The sequence below is a fragment of the Rhinolophus sinicus genome, linkage group LG15, assembly GCF_036562045.2.
Source record: "Rhinolophus sinicus isolate RSC01 linkage group LG15, ASM3656204v1, whole genome shotgun sequence".
NCBI lineage: Eukaryota > Metazoa > Chordata > Mammalia > Chiroptera > Rhinolophidae > Rhinolophus > Rhinolophus sinicus.
Window position 1 is genome coordinate 19,572,370 of NC_133764.1, and position 16,362 is coordinate 19,588,731.

The window sequence follows — 16,362 nt, forward strand, 5'->3', positions numbered from 1 at the left end:
GACTGTAAGATTTTTTAGGACAGGGTTTCCCAAGCTTCAGCCTTTCATGTGCCATGATTCATTACATCTGCATTGATTGTCTCCTGTACCATTTTTTTACTTAATTTTTTTTTTCTAAACCAACTCACTCCCCCTGCCCCACCCATTCAGCTGGTATATTTATTTCAAAAGGAAACTTAAAAAAAAATTATGTGTCTTAAATAGAGGGGTAATCGTAAATGTGTATCAAGGAAAACAAAACAATGTGACTAACTTGGTATTGTCTTTCTAAGTCTCTGAACCTAAGGCTTGCTCAGGTCTCTCTCTCTCTCTCTCTCTCTCTCAAAAGGAGATTATCAAGAATTTAAGATTTACTGAGGCTTTCACCTTGACTTACTCAGATGGAAAGATAACAGAATTCAATTCTCAGATAACAGAAAAAGGAAAAACTAGCCAAAAAAGTCACTGTTTCTGATGTCCCCCCACCATTTATACTTAATTCTACCACTTCGGGCAACAGGATTCTAAACAATTGGTTTGGTGACATACAGAAGACTGTGTCTTCCTTCCCTGCTCAGTGAAATGGTTTCACCTTAATTTTTCAAAATAAATATGCCCTGGGGGAGAAAACCATATGGCTTTGATCAGTGACAATCTCCAGGACACTGCATCTGGGAGTTACCCTAGGATTTTTCTCTCACCACCTTCTCTGCAGTAAGTCACCAAATTCTAACTGGATTCTGCTGTCCCAAATCATCTAACTCCAGCCCCTCCTCTTCCCTCTGCATCTACGCTCTGGTTCAGACTCTTATCACTTCTCTCCTGGATTATTTTAATTGGAGCCACTCCAATGCTAGTCAGAACCCCCTTCCCATCTAGTCTCATTCGGCTATTGTGAGCTTTCCAAAACACAGATCAGGTCATTGTTGCTGCTCTGCTTAAAACTCCGCAGGGCTCCTTGGTGCCTACAGCAGAACATTCTACTTCCTCCCTCTACTCTTACCTACCTCTAAGCACGCCCCCCACCCCGTTTCCTGTCATCCTCCCCCTTACACCCTCCATCGGAGCCGCCCTGCTTTGTGTCCCATCATGTATCTTTGCACATTCAGTTTGCTTTGTCTGGAGTGTCCTCCTCGTTGCCCAGAGAGAAGTCACCATTGAAAACAATGAGTTTAGATGAGATCAAAGCTGACATACGAGGAGCAAGTACCGTTAGGCCACTCAGGCTCAAACCATGGCCGTTTTCCTAAGCGCTTTCTGGGGATATTTGCATTGTGGCTGGGTTATGGCATCGTGTTGCACTGGAGGTCATCTGCAAGCACAGCCCTGCAGGGAGAGGGACCGGAGAGTCACAGAAGTCAGGCTGGTTTCAGCTAGGGGTGGGGTGGGGAGGGAGGAGGTAGAGAGAGATTTAGATGATGAGATGCTAGCTCTTACGGAGGGTTTTTGAAAGGGTGGTTTGGGGACATAGACAATGATTTGGAGGATTCAGGTGAGAAGAAGGATGGATGCCTAGACAAGCTGTCTTGTCCACCACTTGCCTTCCGTGATAAATCTGTTTATTATTGTGTCCCCAACTCCTAGCAACAGAGCCTCACACGTGGTGAAAACAATAAATATTTGTTAAATGAGTTAATAAATACGATCTCCTACATTAATGTCTCACAGCATTGCTATTCTTTTAAATATTTCTATTAATTTGCTTAAAAGATATAATGGTTACATTCACTTTGACATTTCACAAGATGCTTAATAATTAATTCATAATCTTTAACACGTTTTTCTGTTCTTTGCACTCTCATCAAATATTTACGTACATCCATTAGTTTTTAATTACCCAAGTAACACATGTGCATGCTTATAAAAGTTCAAAATGGCAAAGGTATAGAGGGTAAAAGTTGCATAAATGAACATATACTTAGTGTTTATGTAGTTGTGATTGTATATATGGTTTTATATTTCTATTTTTTCACTTATTTTATAAACACTTTTCCATATCTTTAATAGTCATTAGTTTCAGTGACTGCAAAAGTTTAACTAGTCCCCTGTAATTGTATGTTTTTCCATTTTAAAAATTGTTTAATGTTGCTATAAATAGAATATATATAGATATGTGTATAGTCTTTTGAGTTATTAATATTTTCTTAAAATATATTTAATTGTGGTTTGTTTGCAGAGATAAATAGAAATTATAGATTTACTAGTCTATGGAATTTTTTGTTTTGCAGAAATATCCTGCGGCCTAAAAATTTTTGACAATCATTAGTTGGTATATAAGTCAACAAAAACTTTAATGTCTCTACAGTGATTAAAAATTATATTAAGTGCGCTTTTGCCTTTCAGTGTTTACAGTTTACATGAGCAGGCTAATCAATTTGCCCTTGGAAAGATAATGCAAGTCAGCAAATGAATTCTAAATTTTAAAATGCAGCTGTTAAGGTTGATATGTAAGCAATGTGCTAAATGCTTTACCTGCATTATTTTTCACTTAAATTTTTTGGGGTGACATTGGTGAATAAACATTATATGAGTTACCATTAACTGTAGCAAGACTGTGCTCAATGCTATTTAAGCCTCATTTTAGGTTCTTTGAACTACTTCAGTATTTGTAAATGTGAGAATTCACGTTCCAGTAACTGATAAACTAAAATTTGACATACCAGTAAATTTACTCAATATTGATGTAACTCTGCAAAATTTAATAAGCAACATGTGGACTTAAATTTGGCTTTTGTAGACTAGCTTACACATCAACAAAGTTACTCTTTGCTTCTCTGTCCTAACCTATGAGGTATTGCACCAACAGAGTCCCTCCCATAGCTTTTTATTATGTAAACAGATGATTCCTTCCTTTAAGACAAGGTGAAAAAAAACCAAAGTTCCCACTCAAAGAAAAATGTTAACCCAAATTATCAAATTCTAAACTTTCAGCAGATACAACACCAGCAATAGGTTATGGGCAGCTCATTAAATCTTTTACCTAAGTAGTACACTAGAAAGTTAGTGTTGACCAAAAGAACACACAGGTTTCTCATTAAAGTTTGTTTTAATGGGTCTCAAAATTCTGTGACAGATTTTTGGTCAAGTTGTTTCCATTAAAAAGTACTGATTTTAAAAACTAGTAACTTAGGGGCTGCCAGATGGCTCAGTTGCTTAGAGTGCAAGCTCTTAACAGTAAGGTTGCCGGTTCAATTCCCGCATGGGATGGTGGGCTGTGCCCCCTGCAACTAAAGATTGAAAATGGCGTAATAGAGAATTGTACACCTGAAATCTATGTAATTTCACTAACAATTGTCATCCCAATAAATTTAAAAAAATAAATAAAATAAAATAAAAAAGAAAGAAAATGGCAATTGGACATGGAGCTGAGCTGCACCCTCCACAACTAGATTGAAGGACAAAAACTTGGAGCTGATGGGCCCTGGAGAAACACACTGTTCTCCAATATTCCCCAATAAAAAATTTAAAAATTGCAACAATTAAAAAGCAAAAACAAAAAACTAATAAAAGCTGCCACACAAAAAAACCAAATGGTCCACAAAACATTTTCCTTTCTTTCTGAAGGTTTTGATGAATTGTAATCAGTAACCAGTCTTTTACTATTAAACTTAAAAGTCCAATTAAGACATATAGTTCTGAGACCATTCTTCCATCACTAATTAAGACTGGGGTGGCAGGTATTGGGGATACTATTTATTTAGCCTTCTGAGCTTTTGGGGCAGACTGGGTGACCTTGCCACCTCCAGCTGCTTTGTCATCTGTTGCTTTGATGACACCCACATCAACTGTCTGTCTCATGTCACAAACAGCAGAATGGCCCAGAGGAGGGTGATCAGAGAAGCTCTCAATACACATGGGCTTTCCAGGAACAATATCAACGATGGCAGCATGATCAGATTTCAAAACCTTTGGGCCATTTTCCAACTTTTCCCCAGAATGACGATCAATACTCTTCAGCTTAGTAAATTTGCAAGCAACGTGAGCTGTGTGACAATCGAGCACAGGTGCATATCTGGCACTGCTTTGGCCTGGATGGTTGAGGATAATCACTGAGCCGTGAAGCCAGCCGCCTCCATTGGTGGGTCATTTTTGCTGTCACCAGCCACATTGCCACATTGAACATCTTTGACAGACACATTCTTGACATTGAAGCCCACATTGTCCCCAGGAAGAGCTTCCCTCAAAACTTCATAGTGCATTTCAACAGACTGCACTTTAGTTGTAACATCGACTGGAGCAAAGGTGACCACCGTGCCGGGTCTGAGAACACCAGTCTCCACTCGGCCCACAGAGACTGTTCCAATACCACCAATTTTGTAGATACAAAGGCTTGTCAGTTGGATGAGTTGGTGGCAGGATGCAATCCAGAGCTTCAAGCAGCGTGGTTCCTCTGGCATTGCCATCTTTCGGGTGAATTTCCATTCCATGAACCACGGCATGTTAGCACTTGGCTCCAGCATGTTGTCACCACTCCAACCAGAAATTGGCACAAATGCTATTGTGTCAGGGTTGTATCCAATTTTCTTAATGTAGGTGCTGGCTTCTTTAACGATTTCCTCGTTATCTCTTCTGTCTGTAAGGCGGCTCAGTGAAATCCATTTTGTTAACACCAACAATTAGTGTCACACCCAGTGTGTAAGCCAGAAGGGCATGCTCACGGATCTGCCCATCCTTGGATGTACCTGCTTCAAATTCACCAACACCAGCAGCAAAAATCAGAACAGCACTGTCAGCCTGAGATGTGCCTGCAATCATGTTTTTTCTAAAGTCTCCATGTCCTGGGGCATCAACGATGGTCACGTATCCCTTGCTGGTCTCAGATTTCCACGGGGAGATACCAGTGGTGATCCCACACTCACATTCAGCTTACAGTTCATCCAAGACCCAGGCATACTCGAAGGAGCCCTTTCCCATCTTAGCAATCTCTTTCTCAGATTTTTCAGTGGTCCTTTTGTCGATCCCACCACATCTGGTAGGTCAGATACCAGTAGTGGTCGACTTGTAGAATCTACGTGTCCAATGATGATGTTGATATGAGTCTTTTCCTTTCCCATTTTGGGTTAAATTTAATGGTGGTTTTCACTACACTTGTGTTCTGGCAGCAAACCCATTGCAAAAAAACGAAATCATGTGGTTCTTGTCCTTTTCTGTCTGACTTATTTTGCTTAGCATGATACTCTCGAGATCCATCCAAGTTTTTGCAAATGTACCTGCATGATTTTATTTAATTCTGAAAAGAGTCCTACGAGATAGCTCCATTTTGCCAATGAGGTTAAGGTTTTTCAGAGGAATTAGGGAACTTGCCCAGTGTTGAACAGCTGGTAAAGTACTGGAGATGAAATGTAGACTCCAGAGCCTGTGCTCTTAACCATTCCATAGGGAATTCAGGCCATGGTGGGGAAGGATAGTCTGAGAGCTTCTCAATATCAATTATCTTTTAATTGAGGGTTTGTTTTACAACCTGAATCTGAAAGGAGCTTGAGAAAATTAAAACAAAACTGGATGCAACCTCATCAACAGAGGAGGATCTTGTCTGGAAAATTTTCCTTTCAACAGGTTAGTTATAATCAAATGCCTTTTAATAAGTAATTGTGCTGAGTGATGTACCTTGCAGCCAAATCAAGCAAACAGTATCTGTGTCCTCTAGAGACTAATCCATGTGACTATGCAGAGGACATGGATGTTTGAACCAAGAACAAGTGTATTAAAAGGCAAGATAAAACAGTTACCCTGTATCAAAGCACTGGACTTTTCTGCTCCACCAGAGTGGGCTTGTCAGGAAAAGGAAATCTTTCTGGAAGGAAAGGGAGAAAAATGTGAAGCATGGGTAGATGATGGATGCTGCTTTGGGTTTAACTTGAGAGACTAAAAAATAGATGGGTCTGAAGGGTGGGACTGATGCCAGCCCAAGTCTAATTTGGCCTCCTGCCCAGGACTGTGTCTAACTCACCAATCAGGGGCCAGTCTTTTGTTCCACCCAGTGTCATTCATTTAACATACTCATATTTTCTACCTAGCAGGCCTGCCTACTGGCACTGGGTGTTCCACTGTCCTGAGACTCAGAGAGAGGCTATGTTGCAAATTCCTCCTTTGATAGGCATAAAAGATGAATCCTCTTGTCTCCTGGCAAAAGTACTTTGTTTAGGCCTCCCTATGTCCCCTGCACAGTTGAGGAGACATGAAGCCTGCCTTTTGATGGTAGAGCTCCTTCCTAGCCACATTCCAGAGGAAAATTCCACCAGTGCCTTTTAGATACCAATCTGTCCTCTTGGCTTTATCCAATCTCCTTAGTATACAATAATCAATCTGTAATATCCCAACAGTAAATTCCACTGCCAACAACTCCATTCTCTGGCTTATGCTTTGCGGCAGTGTGTGTCATCGTGTGACTCTATTCTTAGGCTCAGAGATATGTACAGAAGTCACTTCCCTCACAATATATTATATTTATCCAACACTTATATATCACTGACCATGTACCAAACACTATTTCCTATTATATTCACTCAATTAATCTTCATAATAATTCCATGAGGTGTTATTCCCATTTGGCAGCTGAGGCTATGGAGAAGTTACATAATTTACCCGATGATGTACAGCTAGGAATTGGCAAAGCAGGTTCAGACGTAGGCAGGCAGATTTCCACAGTCTTTGCTCTTAACCATGGAGCTGTGTGGTCTCCAGGAGAACTTCAGAGTGACTCCTGATGTCTGTTATCATAGGAGGATGGTATAAAGCTCAAGGCAAGACAGGAGGTTAGAGCTTCACAAATGGAGTGGATCAGTAGGTGGAGATGGGCTGTAAAAAGAAACTTACATCGCCTGAGAGGCACGTTGTGGCATGTCAGATGCCCCCCTTCACTATGGTGAGTGTTGGCCTCTACTAAACCATTCGTTGTTGCCTACTGTAAGTGCTTGCTGATTTTCTGATTTCTGCAGCCCTTGAGTCCGGATTTCTAAGTTTTATTTACAAAGGAGTTCACAATATTATCTCTGCAGTCTCCCCAGCTCCCAAATAAACTCTTCTTCCTAGTCCCCTGCCTTCCAGACATTTCCCACGCCAAAGCCTTTACCCAGCACACATGCACACCACCACGAAGACCTGTCTCTCTCACCCTCGTGAAGAAGCCCCGTGGAATTAATATTGTCATCCGCTGCCAATGCTGATGCAAAGCTCTAGTGTTGCTTGGAGTGAGCAGTGTCCTAAAGAGTTTGCTCCTCTGTAAAGGGCCCTTGTCCTTTGTGATATGATATTTGTGTTAATTCATTTTTTTAAGGAAAAGCTTTTTCACATACATTATTTCATGGGATCCTCCAAACAACTCCATGAGGTAGAAGGTTGGGAAGAGATTAAAGACTTCATTTGGTAGAGAGGAAACTGAGGCACAGAGGGGTAATGTGACTTGATCAGAGTCACATGCTGGGATGGCAGAGCCAGGGTTCATTCTCAGCAGTACTGCCTGGCAACTCATGGTATCCCTGTGGGCCTTGTTTTGCTTACCTACAGAGTAATGGGGTTCTAACAGGTGCTCTGTAAGGGTGCTTCCAACTCAAACATTTTGTAACACTAAAATTGGAGGAATACTTTTCCCTGAAAGATCAGGTAATCAATCCTCCTGAATTTCACATTTCCATACATCTTATTTTCATCTACCCTGGAATATGTCTTCATTATCTCCCAGTGAGGAAGGAGTGTGTCTTTCCTCTCCCCCTCCTTACAGCACGAGAGAGTGTTTCTGGGAAGGGCTTCCTCTCCTATGCTTGTTAGGGATATCATGTAACAAAGATGGTGAAATGCTGTTGTAAACATAAAAACATATTTGTCTCAATACCTGCAGATTACAACTTTTCAGTGAACTTGATAACAATGATAGATGAGATCAGTAGAGCAAGTAAAATGAGTCTGGCACTGTACCAAATGCTTAACATGTATTATTTATTTTTCACAACCACCTGCAGAAGTAGGTATTCTCATCATTACAGCCATTTACAGAAGGGACGGGCTTGGAGAAGTAAAAGAACCCACTCAAGATCACATAACTATTAGGTGATGGACTCTGGATTCAAACTCAGGCAATTTGTCAGTAGCTCTTTTTATTTTTTATTGGGGAATATTGGGGAACAGTGTGTTTCTCCAGGGCCCATCAGCTCCAAGTCAAGTCGTTGTCCTTCAATCTAGTTGTGGAGGGCGCAGCTCAGCTCCAAGTCCAGTCACCGTTTTCAATCTTTAGTTGCAGGGGGCGCAGCCCACCATCCCATGCAGGAATTGAACCGCCAACCTTGTTGAGAGCTCGGGCTCTAACCAACTGAGCCATCGGGCTGCCCCTGTCAGTAGCTCTTAACCTGCTGCATTAGACCACATGGCTTCTCCTAGGAGAAGGAGGGATTGGTGTTTGCACATTTTATTTTCTTTCAACTTATTATATAATATTTAAGACAGAAAAAAATGCACATTATGCACAGTGTTTCCTCGTTCTATCTATCATCTATTTATCCGTCTGTCTGTCTGTCTGTCTGTCTACCTACCTATCATCTATCATCTCACTGTGCCAAGCACTGTTCCAGCATTAGGGATGTAGCAACAAATTCCACTAGGTGGAGGGGGTCAGGAGGAAATTAAGGCAATGTTAGAAAAAACAGAGACTTTTTATCCAGGGGCACCTATGTGTCCAGCAGTACGCTGGGTAAGCCTGAATAAGGAGAAATATCAGGCTCTTTCCCAGTTTTTTCAGTGGGAGGCAACACGGGCAGCAAAGTCTCCCGGGACACTTGTCTAGGAAGCGGTGAGGGAAGTCCTGCACGGAAACCAGCGCAAGCACCGGAAGTTTTGGAGATGGTGGGGCTGCCGATCAGCTTGAAGGACTATGATCCTCATAAGGACAAATGCTTCTCGGGCACCGTCAGGCTTAAATCCACTCCCCACCCCCAGTTCTCCGTATGTGTTCTGGGGCCCAGCAGCACTGTGACGAGGCCCAGGCTGTGGATGTCCCCCACGGGGACATTGAGGCACCGTAGAAACTCGACAAGGATAAGAAACTGGTCAAAAAGCTGGCCAAGAAATATGAAGCCTTTTTGGTTTCAGAGTCGCTGGGCAAGCAGATCCCCCGAGCCCTGGGCCCAGGCGTGAAGCAGCCTGGCGAGTTCCCTTCCTTGTCCACTCATAAGAAGAACGTGGTGGACAAAGTCGATGAAGTGAAATCCACCATCAAGTTCCAGATGAAGAAGGTGTTGTGTCTGGCGGTGGCTGTTGGCCACGTGGCAATGACAGATGGTGAGCTTGTGTACAACATCCACGTAGCCGTCAATTTCCTGGTGTCATTGCTGGAAAAGCACTGGCAGAATGTCCCTGCTTTCTATGTCAAGAGCACCGTGGGAAAGCCCCAGTGCCGGTACTAAGCCAGAGCTTAATAAACCATAGTGTTACCATTCAAACATAAAAAGAGAAATATCAGAAGACCCTACGTAAAGTAAACCACGGCAAGTCACTTAGTCTGGCTTAGAAATGAAATTTGGCTTAGACCAGGGGAGTAATTTATTTCGGCTACAAAGAAACGAACCTTTTTACACAGACAGCATAAAAACGAATCCTATTTGTATATTGTAAGCATCACAGGCGAAAATCAGCGAGGGAGGCAGGCTTTGGGGAGTGGAAAGGGCTCGATCCTGGGAGCCATCCTTTACTCAATCAAGCATTACTTGAGGGCAATGCACAATAGGGTGGGGATACTACTGAAAGCCAAGTAGACAGGTCGCTGCCCTCCTGGAGCTTGTAGGCCGGTGAGAATATTCCCTCCTTGAGTCACTGCGAACCTCTAGCTACGTGACTATGGACAATTAGGAATTTCTTCTGCCCCTATTTTGTAAAATAAATGGGGTCAGACTAGCAAATCTGCCACTTAAATTCCTAGCTTAACCCTTAACGATGGCGGTTGTGCCCAGAGGAGGGTGGATAAGACTCCACCGCTCTGCGGTGCTGCGAGCCTGGCGGCAGGGGCGCTACTGAAGCCCGGAGAGCGTTCGCGTTCTGAAAGCGCTTGTCCCTCGCGGCGCCCCGTCGACCCGCCGCCGCCGCCGCCGCCGCCGCCGCTGCTGGCGGAGCCGGAGGAGGCGGAGCTGGCGCTGTCCCGGCTCTGGAGCGGGGTTGCAGCCGAGGAGGCGGCGCGGCGGGCCCGGGTGACCAAGGCTTGGGCGGGGCGGCGGGAGAGGCTGGCCGGCAGCGCCGGCAGCGCGGGGAGAGCGGCGCCTCGGGGTGGGCGCTCCCGGCGAGAGGAGTCCGCTCCATGCGTGCGGGCCGACCCCGGCCCCTGCGAGCCGTCGACATGAAGAAAGACGTGCGGATCCTGCTGGTGGGAGAACGTGAGTCCGCGCACCGGGGCTGGCCGCGGCCACCGCAGACCCTGCCGCCCCTGCCCCTGCCGTCCCGGGCCTGCGCGCCCGTCGCCGCCCCGGTCTCTTCCATCCGCATCCCCGGTGCTCCCAGCCTCTTCACTCTGCCCTTTCGGCTGTCTGCGGGCGGCCCTCAACCTCTTACCTCACCTGGGCCTTCCTAAGACCTCCCTCCCCTGTCCCCCAGTCGTCCTCCCAAGCCGTGTCCCCATTAGCCTCTGACAGCCCGGCCTCATCCCTCCGAAAGTCCTCTCCTTTTCCTCTTCTAATCCTTCCCTCCTGGGCCTCAGCGTTTCCGAGGCCGCCGCCTTTCAGATCCTCTCGTCTTCCGTGGAGATTCCCTTGTCACTGCCAGGCAGGTGCTGAAATAGACTGACCAATTGGGATGTCGTGAGCCGGCTCGGGGACGCTGGGGGAGGGGTGCAGAACTCTTCGACTTGTGGGCAAGGTCAGGTTTCTGTTTTTTTGCGTTCCCAGCCTTCTCTTGCTCTAAGCATTGACATGGTGAAGGTATGGAACGTTTTTAGCGATATTTGTGCTTTGCATTGGATTGACTCCTGATGCACGCGGTATTGCCTCAAAATTTTACTCTCAACTTCAAGTTACTCAAGTGCTCAATGAATGAATAATTAGTTGAGAGAATTATTGTTTCCCTAAAGCCTAATTCCCTCCCCTTTTTAAACATCCACAGCTATTCGGTTTGGAATAAATTTGTAACTAACAGCAGGCACACATGAGACCCAACAAACACACAGACACATGAGACCCCTAGAGATTCTTTGATTTCACCTTTTGAAGATAAAAGAGAAATGCCTTCTTCTCTTCACTGACTTGGGGACAGAACTTGAGGGACTTCTTGCTATCACTGTGCAAGTTACATGACTGGGTTGGTAGGACTAAACTAGGAAAGTGGGCTGCTGAGGACTGGCTTATTTGTTTTCCAGTACATTAGTTACTGCTCTGCCATTGCTGTTTTGAAACATTCTGTTCTAAACCCCATTCCATTCTAGAGAAGCCCCTCCAGGTCACTGAGTAGTGAACTCCCAAAGAAGAAAGCTAACACGTTTTTACCCTCTTCTATAGTACTATTTGGTGTTCGTTGAAATCTCTGTTCACCTGCTCTTTGGAGAAATCTTCCTTTAGAATCAGAAGTCAGAAGTAAACTTAACCAGACCCAGTTTACGTTTTGATTTGCAGTTGTGAATTTTAGTCTTTATTTATAACTACATACATATATATATATATATATATCTGTAGCTATGTCTTAATCTGTGTTTTGCAAGGACTTCCTTGACAAAGTTCACGAAGGTGTTACTTAACATGATTCATGCTGATGCATTTGGAAAAACAAGGGAAGGAAAGTGAGTAGGTGATCTGCTTAAACCAGGGGTGTCCACACTTTTTTCAACGTTTTTTACCAAGGGCCACATGCAGTAAAATACACAAACAGCCGGGCCACTCACTTGAGGTGAAGTATGTATTGCCTCACCTGGTTTATTTAAGTAAACTAAATATATTTTTGGGATTTGCTGCGGGCCAATTAACAATGGGTCGCGGGCCGCAGTTTGGACACCCCTGGCTTAAACTGATCCTTAACTGTATCATAAAATAGTTTTACAGTATAATAATTTTTAATACTAATTTTTTTAAAAAACAAAAAGCTTATGTTTTTTTAATTAGTTTTGAATATAGAAAGCAATTACATATAATTATTAGTCTGTAAAACACCTAATAGAAATGCTATACATATATAAAATATATTGTCAGCCTTAGAACATTTAAGGTAAAATGTTAACAGTATTATTTATTTAGAAATACATAAAAGAATATTTTCTAACATTAAATATTTGTTAGAAAACTTATAAGCTATGTTCTGCAGAAATGAAATCGAATAAGAGAGTTGATAAAAGTGTGCATGCAAGAGATTTTTAATCATAGGGAGAAACTTGATACAAGAGAAAACCTTAGGTTTTGAGGCAGGTATTTTTATTAAAAAGGGTGGTACCAAAAGCTTTAGGCCAGCTGCCATATATATAACTTCTTTTCACAATTAAAAATATTAGAGGTTGTGAGGGGTGTAAATATCTAACTGTTACATTGCTTTGTACACCTGAAGCTAGTAAAAAAATTAATATATTAGAGGTATACTTATTTAAAATATGTAATTTTAATTAAAGGATGTAATCTAATTAGTTACATTAAATTATATTTAATTAGTTATATTTTGGGGGGGAAGTGTTTGAAGTATTACTTTTTGAGATTTAATGTGCATATTTGACAGCTGTTAGCCTAGCTTGTAGCCCTTCAAATGCTAGGTAAACGTGTGATCAAGTCTGTTTTAATACTGGTCTGATACACGAATTTATCAGGAAAACCACTTTTTTAGGAAAAAGTGGTAGTAATTCAGTTGTAGTTTTAAGATGTTAACTAAGGGGAATGGGGGGGAAAAGCAAAGAAAAAGGAGCATCATCTCTGGTATTATAGTAAAGCCTGGTCCTTCTTTATCACTTCTGCGCATTTTATTGCTGTTAGTGTCTGTGCCTAAACCACACAGCAGCAGCTGCATTCACTGAAGCTCTGAAATAGTTACGATGGTTTCAACATTCTGTTGGCTAAACTTATACTGTACTCTGAAGGTGCAGTGGATCTTTTCTTGGCCCATCCAGAATCTGAATTCTGTCCAGGCTTCACTGCTAACTAATTGCTTAATATCTGTTTAGTGCTTAGATCAGAGGAGTTTGTCTGTACATTTTAAGGTATTTGTTAAGGCAGAGAAAGCCAAAGTGTTTTAAATATCTGTACCTTATCTTAATTATTGAACATATTGAATACCATTCAGACCAAAACAAAAGTCTATTACCATTCTTTAAACAAAACAAAGTTTTGAAAATCTTTAAAAATGCGACCACACAAAACTTAGTTCTTCAGGTTATAGCTTTTCATGGTCAGATTCACTGGCCAGAATTTGTATTTAACTAGATTTGTATTGGTATGCTTAACAAATGTTCTTGTTACAATAAAATTAGCATGAGCTTTACTACCTTTTTTATCTGAATCCTGTAACTACCTTAAAAGTTCACAGGATCGTTTTCGTTTAGTGAGGTCTTGTTTTTAAATTAAAGTGAGGTATATAGTTGTTTTCTGCTGGTCAGATTCACTAAGAAAGTGGATCTGTCATCCTCTTTTAAGTGAATCTGGCAGCTCTTACCCGATTTGTCTAACTCTGACTAGTTTATCAGTGGAGCCTCTGCCCGACAAGTTCAGGCTTTAACTGACACGGTCTAGACTTTTGTAATACCTCCTTAGTTGGTCTCCCTGCTTCTAATTTCATTCATTTGCCATGTAGCAGACAGAGTCATCTTTAAAAATGTCTCAGATTTTGTTACCCATTTTTAAAATTCGCTGATGATTTCTCCTTTCATTTTAGAATAAAGTCCAAACTTTTTAATGCAAGCTTACAATGTCCTTCACTATCTGGCCCTTGCTTTCTCTTACATTACTTTTCTCCTTCACTGCTTTCTCTGCGAGAAGGCCCTGACTCAGGCTTTATCCCCTCTCCTCTGCATATTTGTTCTTGGTTTTTTTGTTGTTGTTGTTACTCAGGCTAGAAAGCAAGCTTCGTGAGGGCAGGGGATTTGTCTTGTTTATTGCTGTATCCCCAGAGCCTAGACTAGGCCTGGCACAAAGTAGACACTCAAATAGTTGTTGAACGAAAGAATGAGTTCGAGCTAGTTCATTTTATTTAGACTTCCCTTGTTTTCCAAACCACTCCTTTCAGTCATAAAAATTCAATCATTTCCCTTTCTTAAATTCAGTCTGATGTGGTTATTGTTAGGATTTGAAGGGGCAGCATTCATCCAATTTCTTGTTCATGTTCCTCAGCTTTATTTTGTCTGGGAGATTCCTATATTCTGGCAATAAGGTAGACCAGCAACTTTCAATGACATTGCCGTGTCTATTCCACATCTTGGCTGCCAGGAATTATAGTCCTTGCCAAAAGAGGTCAACTTCTCCTTGCAACACCAGAGGTCATCTTAGAGATTTGAAGGGGTTGGGGAAAGATTTTTCAGGTGTAAGCTAGGGATAAGAGCCAAAGACACTTCAGGAATAAGCTAGCAGTTAGAAAAAAAACTTTCTATGGTCCTTTTGAAGCCATATTGCTCTCCATTCTGGTCTTTGTTAGAATGATATCTGAAGATGAAACTGTTCAGTTTTAATTATACTGTGTTTCGTACCTGGGTGTCTTCTATGGCCAAGGATGTTCAAGCATCCTTGGCCATAAACATTCCCTCCTACATAGTCTATTCATATAGAGAGTGTATTCTACATCCTCTTCACATACGTATTAAGACTTGTTCTCCACGGTCTTCTTTGTTCCTCTGGCACCACTTGGGCACTGGTGTGGATCTGGTATGAGAGGGATAAACCACAGCATTAGTCCTTCTGTAACCCACGTCGTCTGCGTATGGTCAACACAGTTTTCCTTTGGAACAATGCTCATCTAGTTCCTCAAATGCTAAAGTTTTCCAGTTAAAAAAATAATTCCCTATCACCCTCCTCCTCCCTGTGTATTCTAATTACAATGACTTTGGAAGAGCCAACAAGGCTTCTTAATAAAACGCTGATAACAATGAGAAGTAGGTCCCTTTGAAGCACGTAGTGTTTCTTATCAAGAAAAAGAGCCAATATGGCCAGTAGGGCGGTGATTAGAACCAGACAGTGTTATTTCCGCTTCGTGAATATTAGGAATTCGCTGTCTTTAGAACTAGATGTTCAAAAGATGTGATGAAAAGACAAAGAAATTTTTAGCCTGTATAAATCTAGATAATTTGTTCTGTAGTGATGAATTATGTTTCCTGTCGATGACCTACTTCGAAGCATGGAGTCTCAGACAGAAAGAACTATGGCATGTTGTGTTTAACTGAATCAGAAGGCCTTCTCTCCTTGGGGATTGTTGTGGCCGTGCTTTTTAGTTTTATAGATCACTTCAGTATTCTCGGGCAAAATAGAGGAAAGAGAGACTGTCAGATGGCTGGCTAACAAACGATAATATTTTTGTCCTCCATAATAATTAATATTTATGTTAAATACTGTATCCTTATATTTTAAATATAATTTTAAATGAAGTGTATTTCTAGTTATTTGTTATAAAATATCTATACTATATATTATATTAAATATAAAATTTAATCGGTACAATAATTGGAGAAGAGCTTGGGATTTTGTTCCTTTATGGAAATAATTTTTATTTTCTAGATCAGTTAAAAATATCAGTTAAAAATATCTGCCATTTTTAAGGGCCCTTTTTGATTGTAGGCTTATATAAATATTTAAATTTTTAAATATTTTAAAATTTAGAATTTTAAAATTCTAAAATGTTTTCCCTATATTTAAGGCACTCATTCATTTCTTAATTAAAATTAGCTTAAAAGTGGCCTATTTTAATTTTAAACCTGCATTATTATTATTATTTTTTTTTTTTTGGTAGTCTCACTTAAGGTTAGGTAGGTAGACAGAAGGGAACCAAAAAGTCCTACTTGAGATTCACGGATGCATTTCTTAACTAGATCACATCTGTGCAATCCTTTATTACAGCATCGTCCCACTGCTCTTCCAAAAGGAAACCCAAAATAATGCTATGTTCATTTTCTCCCAAGTTCACTATAATCTGTCTCTTTTGCTCTAATTTTGAACTTGTTTTAAAAAAAGGAAATTGCAGGGTGGCCGGTTAGCTCAGTCTGTTAGAGCGTGGTGCTGATAACACCAAGGGTGCCGGCTGGATCCCCCACATGGGCCACTGGGAGCTGTGCCCTCCTTAAAAAAAACAAACAAAAAAAACACAAAGGAAATTGCTCTTGGATTTTTTTATGTGTTTTTTGATTTTTAAAAGGCCTTTTATTATATACAATTACCTCAAACTGGATGGAATTGTTTTATTGTGGTGAGTGCTAAACTACCTCATATCTTTAACAGCCGAGGTAAGAGATGAATGAATAAA

General features: G+C 41.5%; 1 protein-coding gene and 1 pseudogene across 7 annotated transcripts in view; both read left to right on the top strand.

Moving 5' to 3' along the window:
• The first annotated feature begins 6,819 nt into the window (after positions 1-6,819).
• LOC141568973 (large ribosomal subunit protein uL1 pseudogene) lies at positions 6,820-9,374 on the top strand (annotated as a pseudogene).
• A 669-nt stretch (positions 9,375-10,043) lies between these two features.
• The window catches only part of RHOT1 (ras homolog family member T1), a 52,308-nt gene continuing 45,989 nt past the window's right edge, over positions 10,044-16,362 (top strand). For 3 of the 7 annotated variants that reach the window (XM_074320707.1, XM_074320708.1, XM_074320710.1), the window contains exon 1: positions 10,118-10,334. In XM_074320707.1, the coding sequence (XP_074176808.1) occupies positions 10,259-10,334 (76 nt within the window). In that variant the 5' untranslated portion in view covers positions 10,118-10,258. Of the gene's footprint in view, positions 10,335-16,362 lie in introns of all 7 variants that reach the window. The other 4 variants (XM_074320705.1, XM_074320704.1, XM_074320703.1 and 1 more) reach the window with 3 other exon arrangements.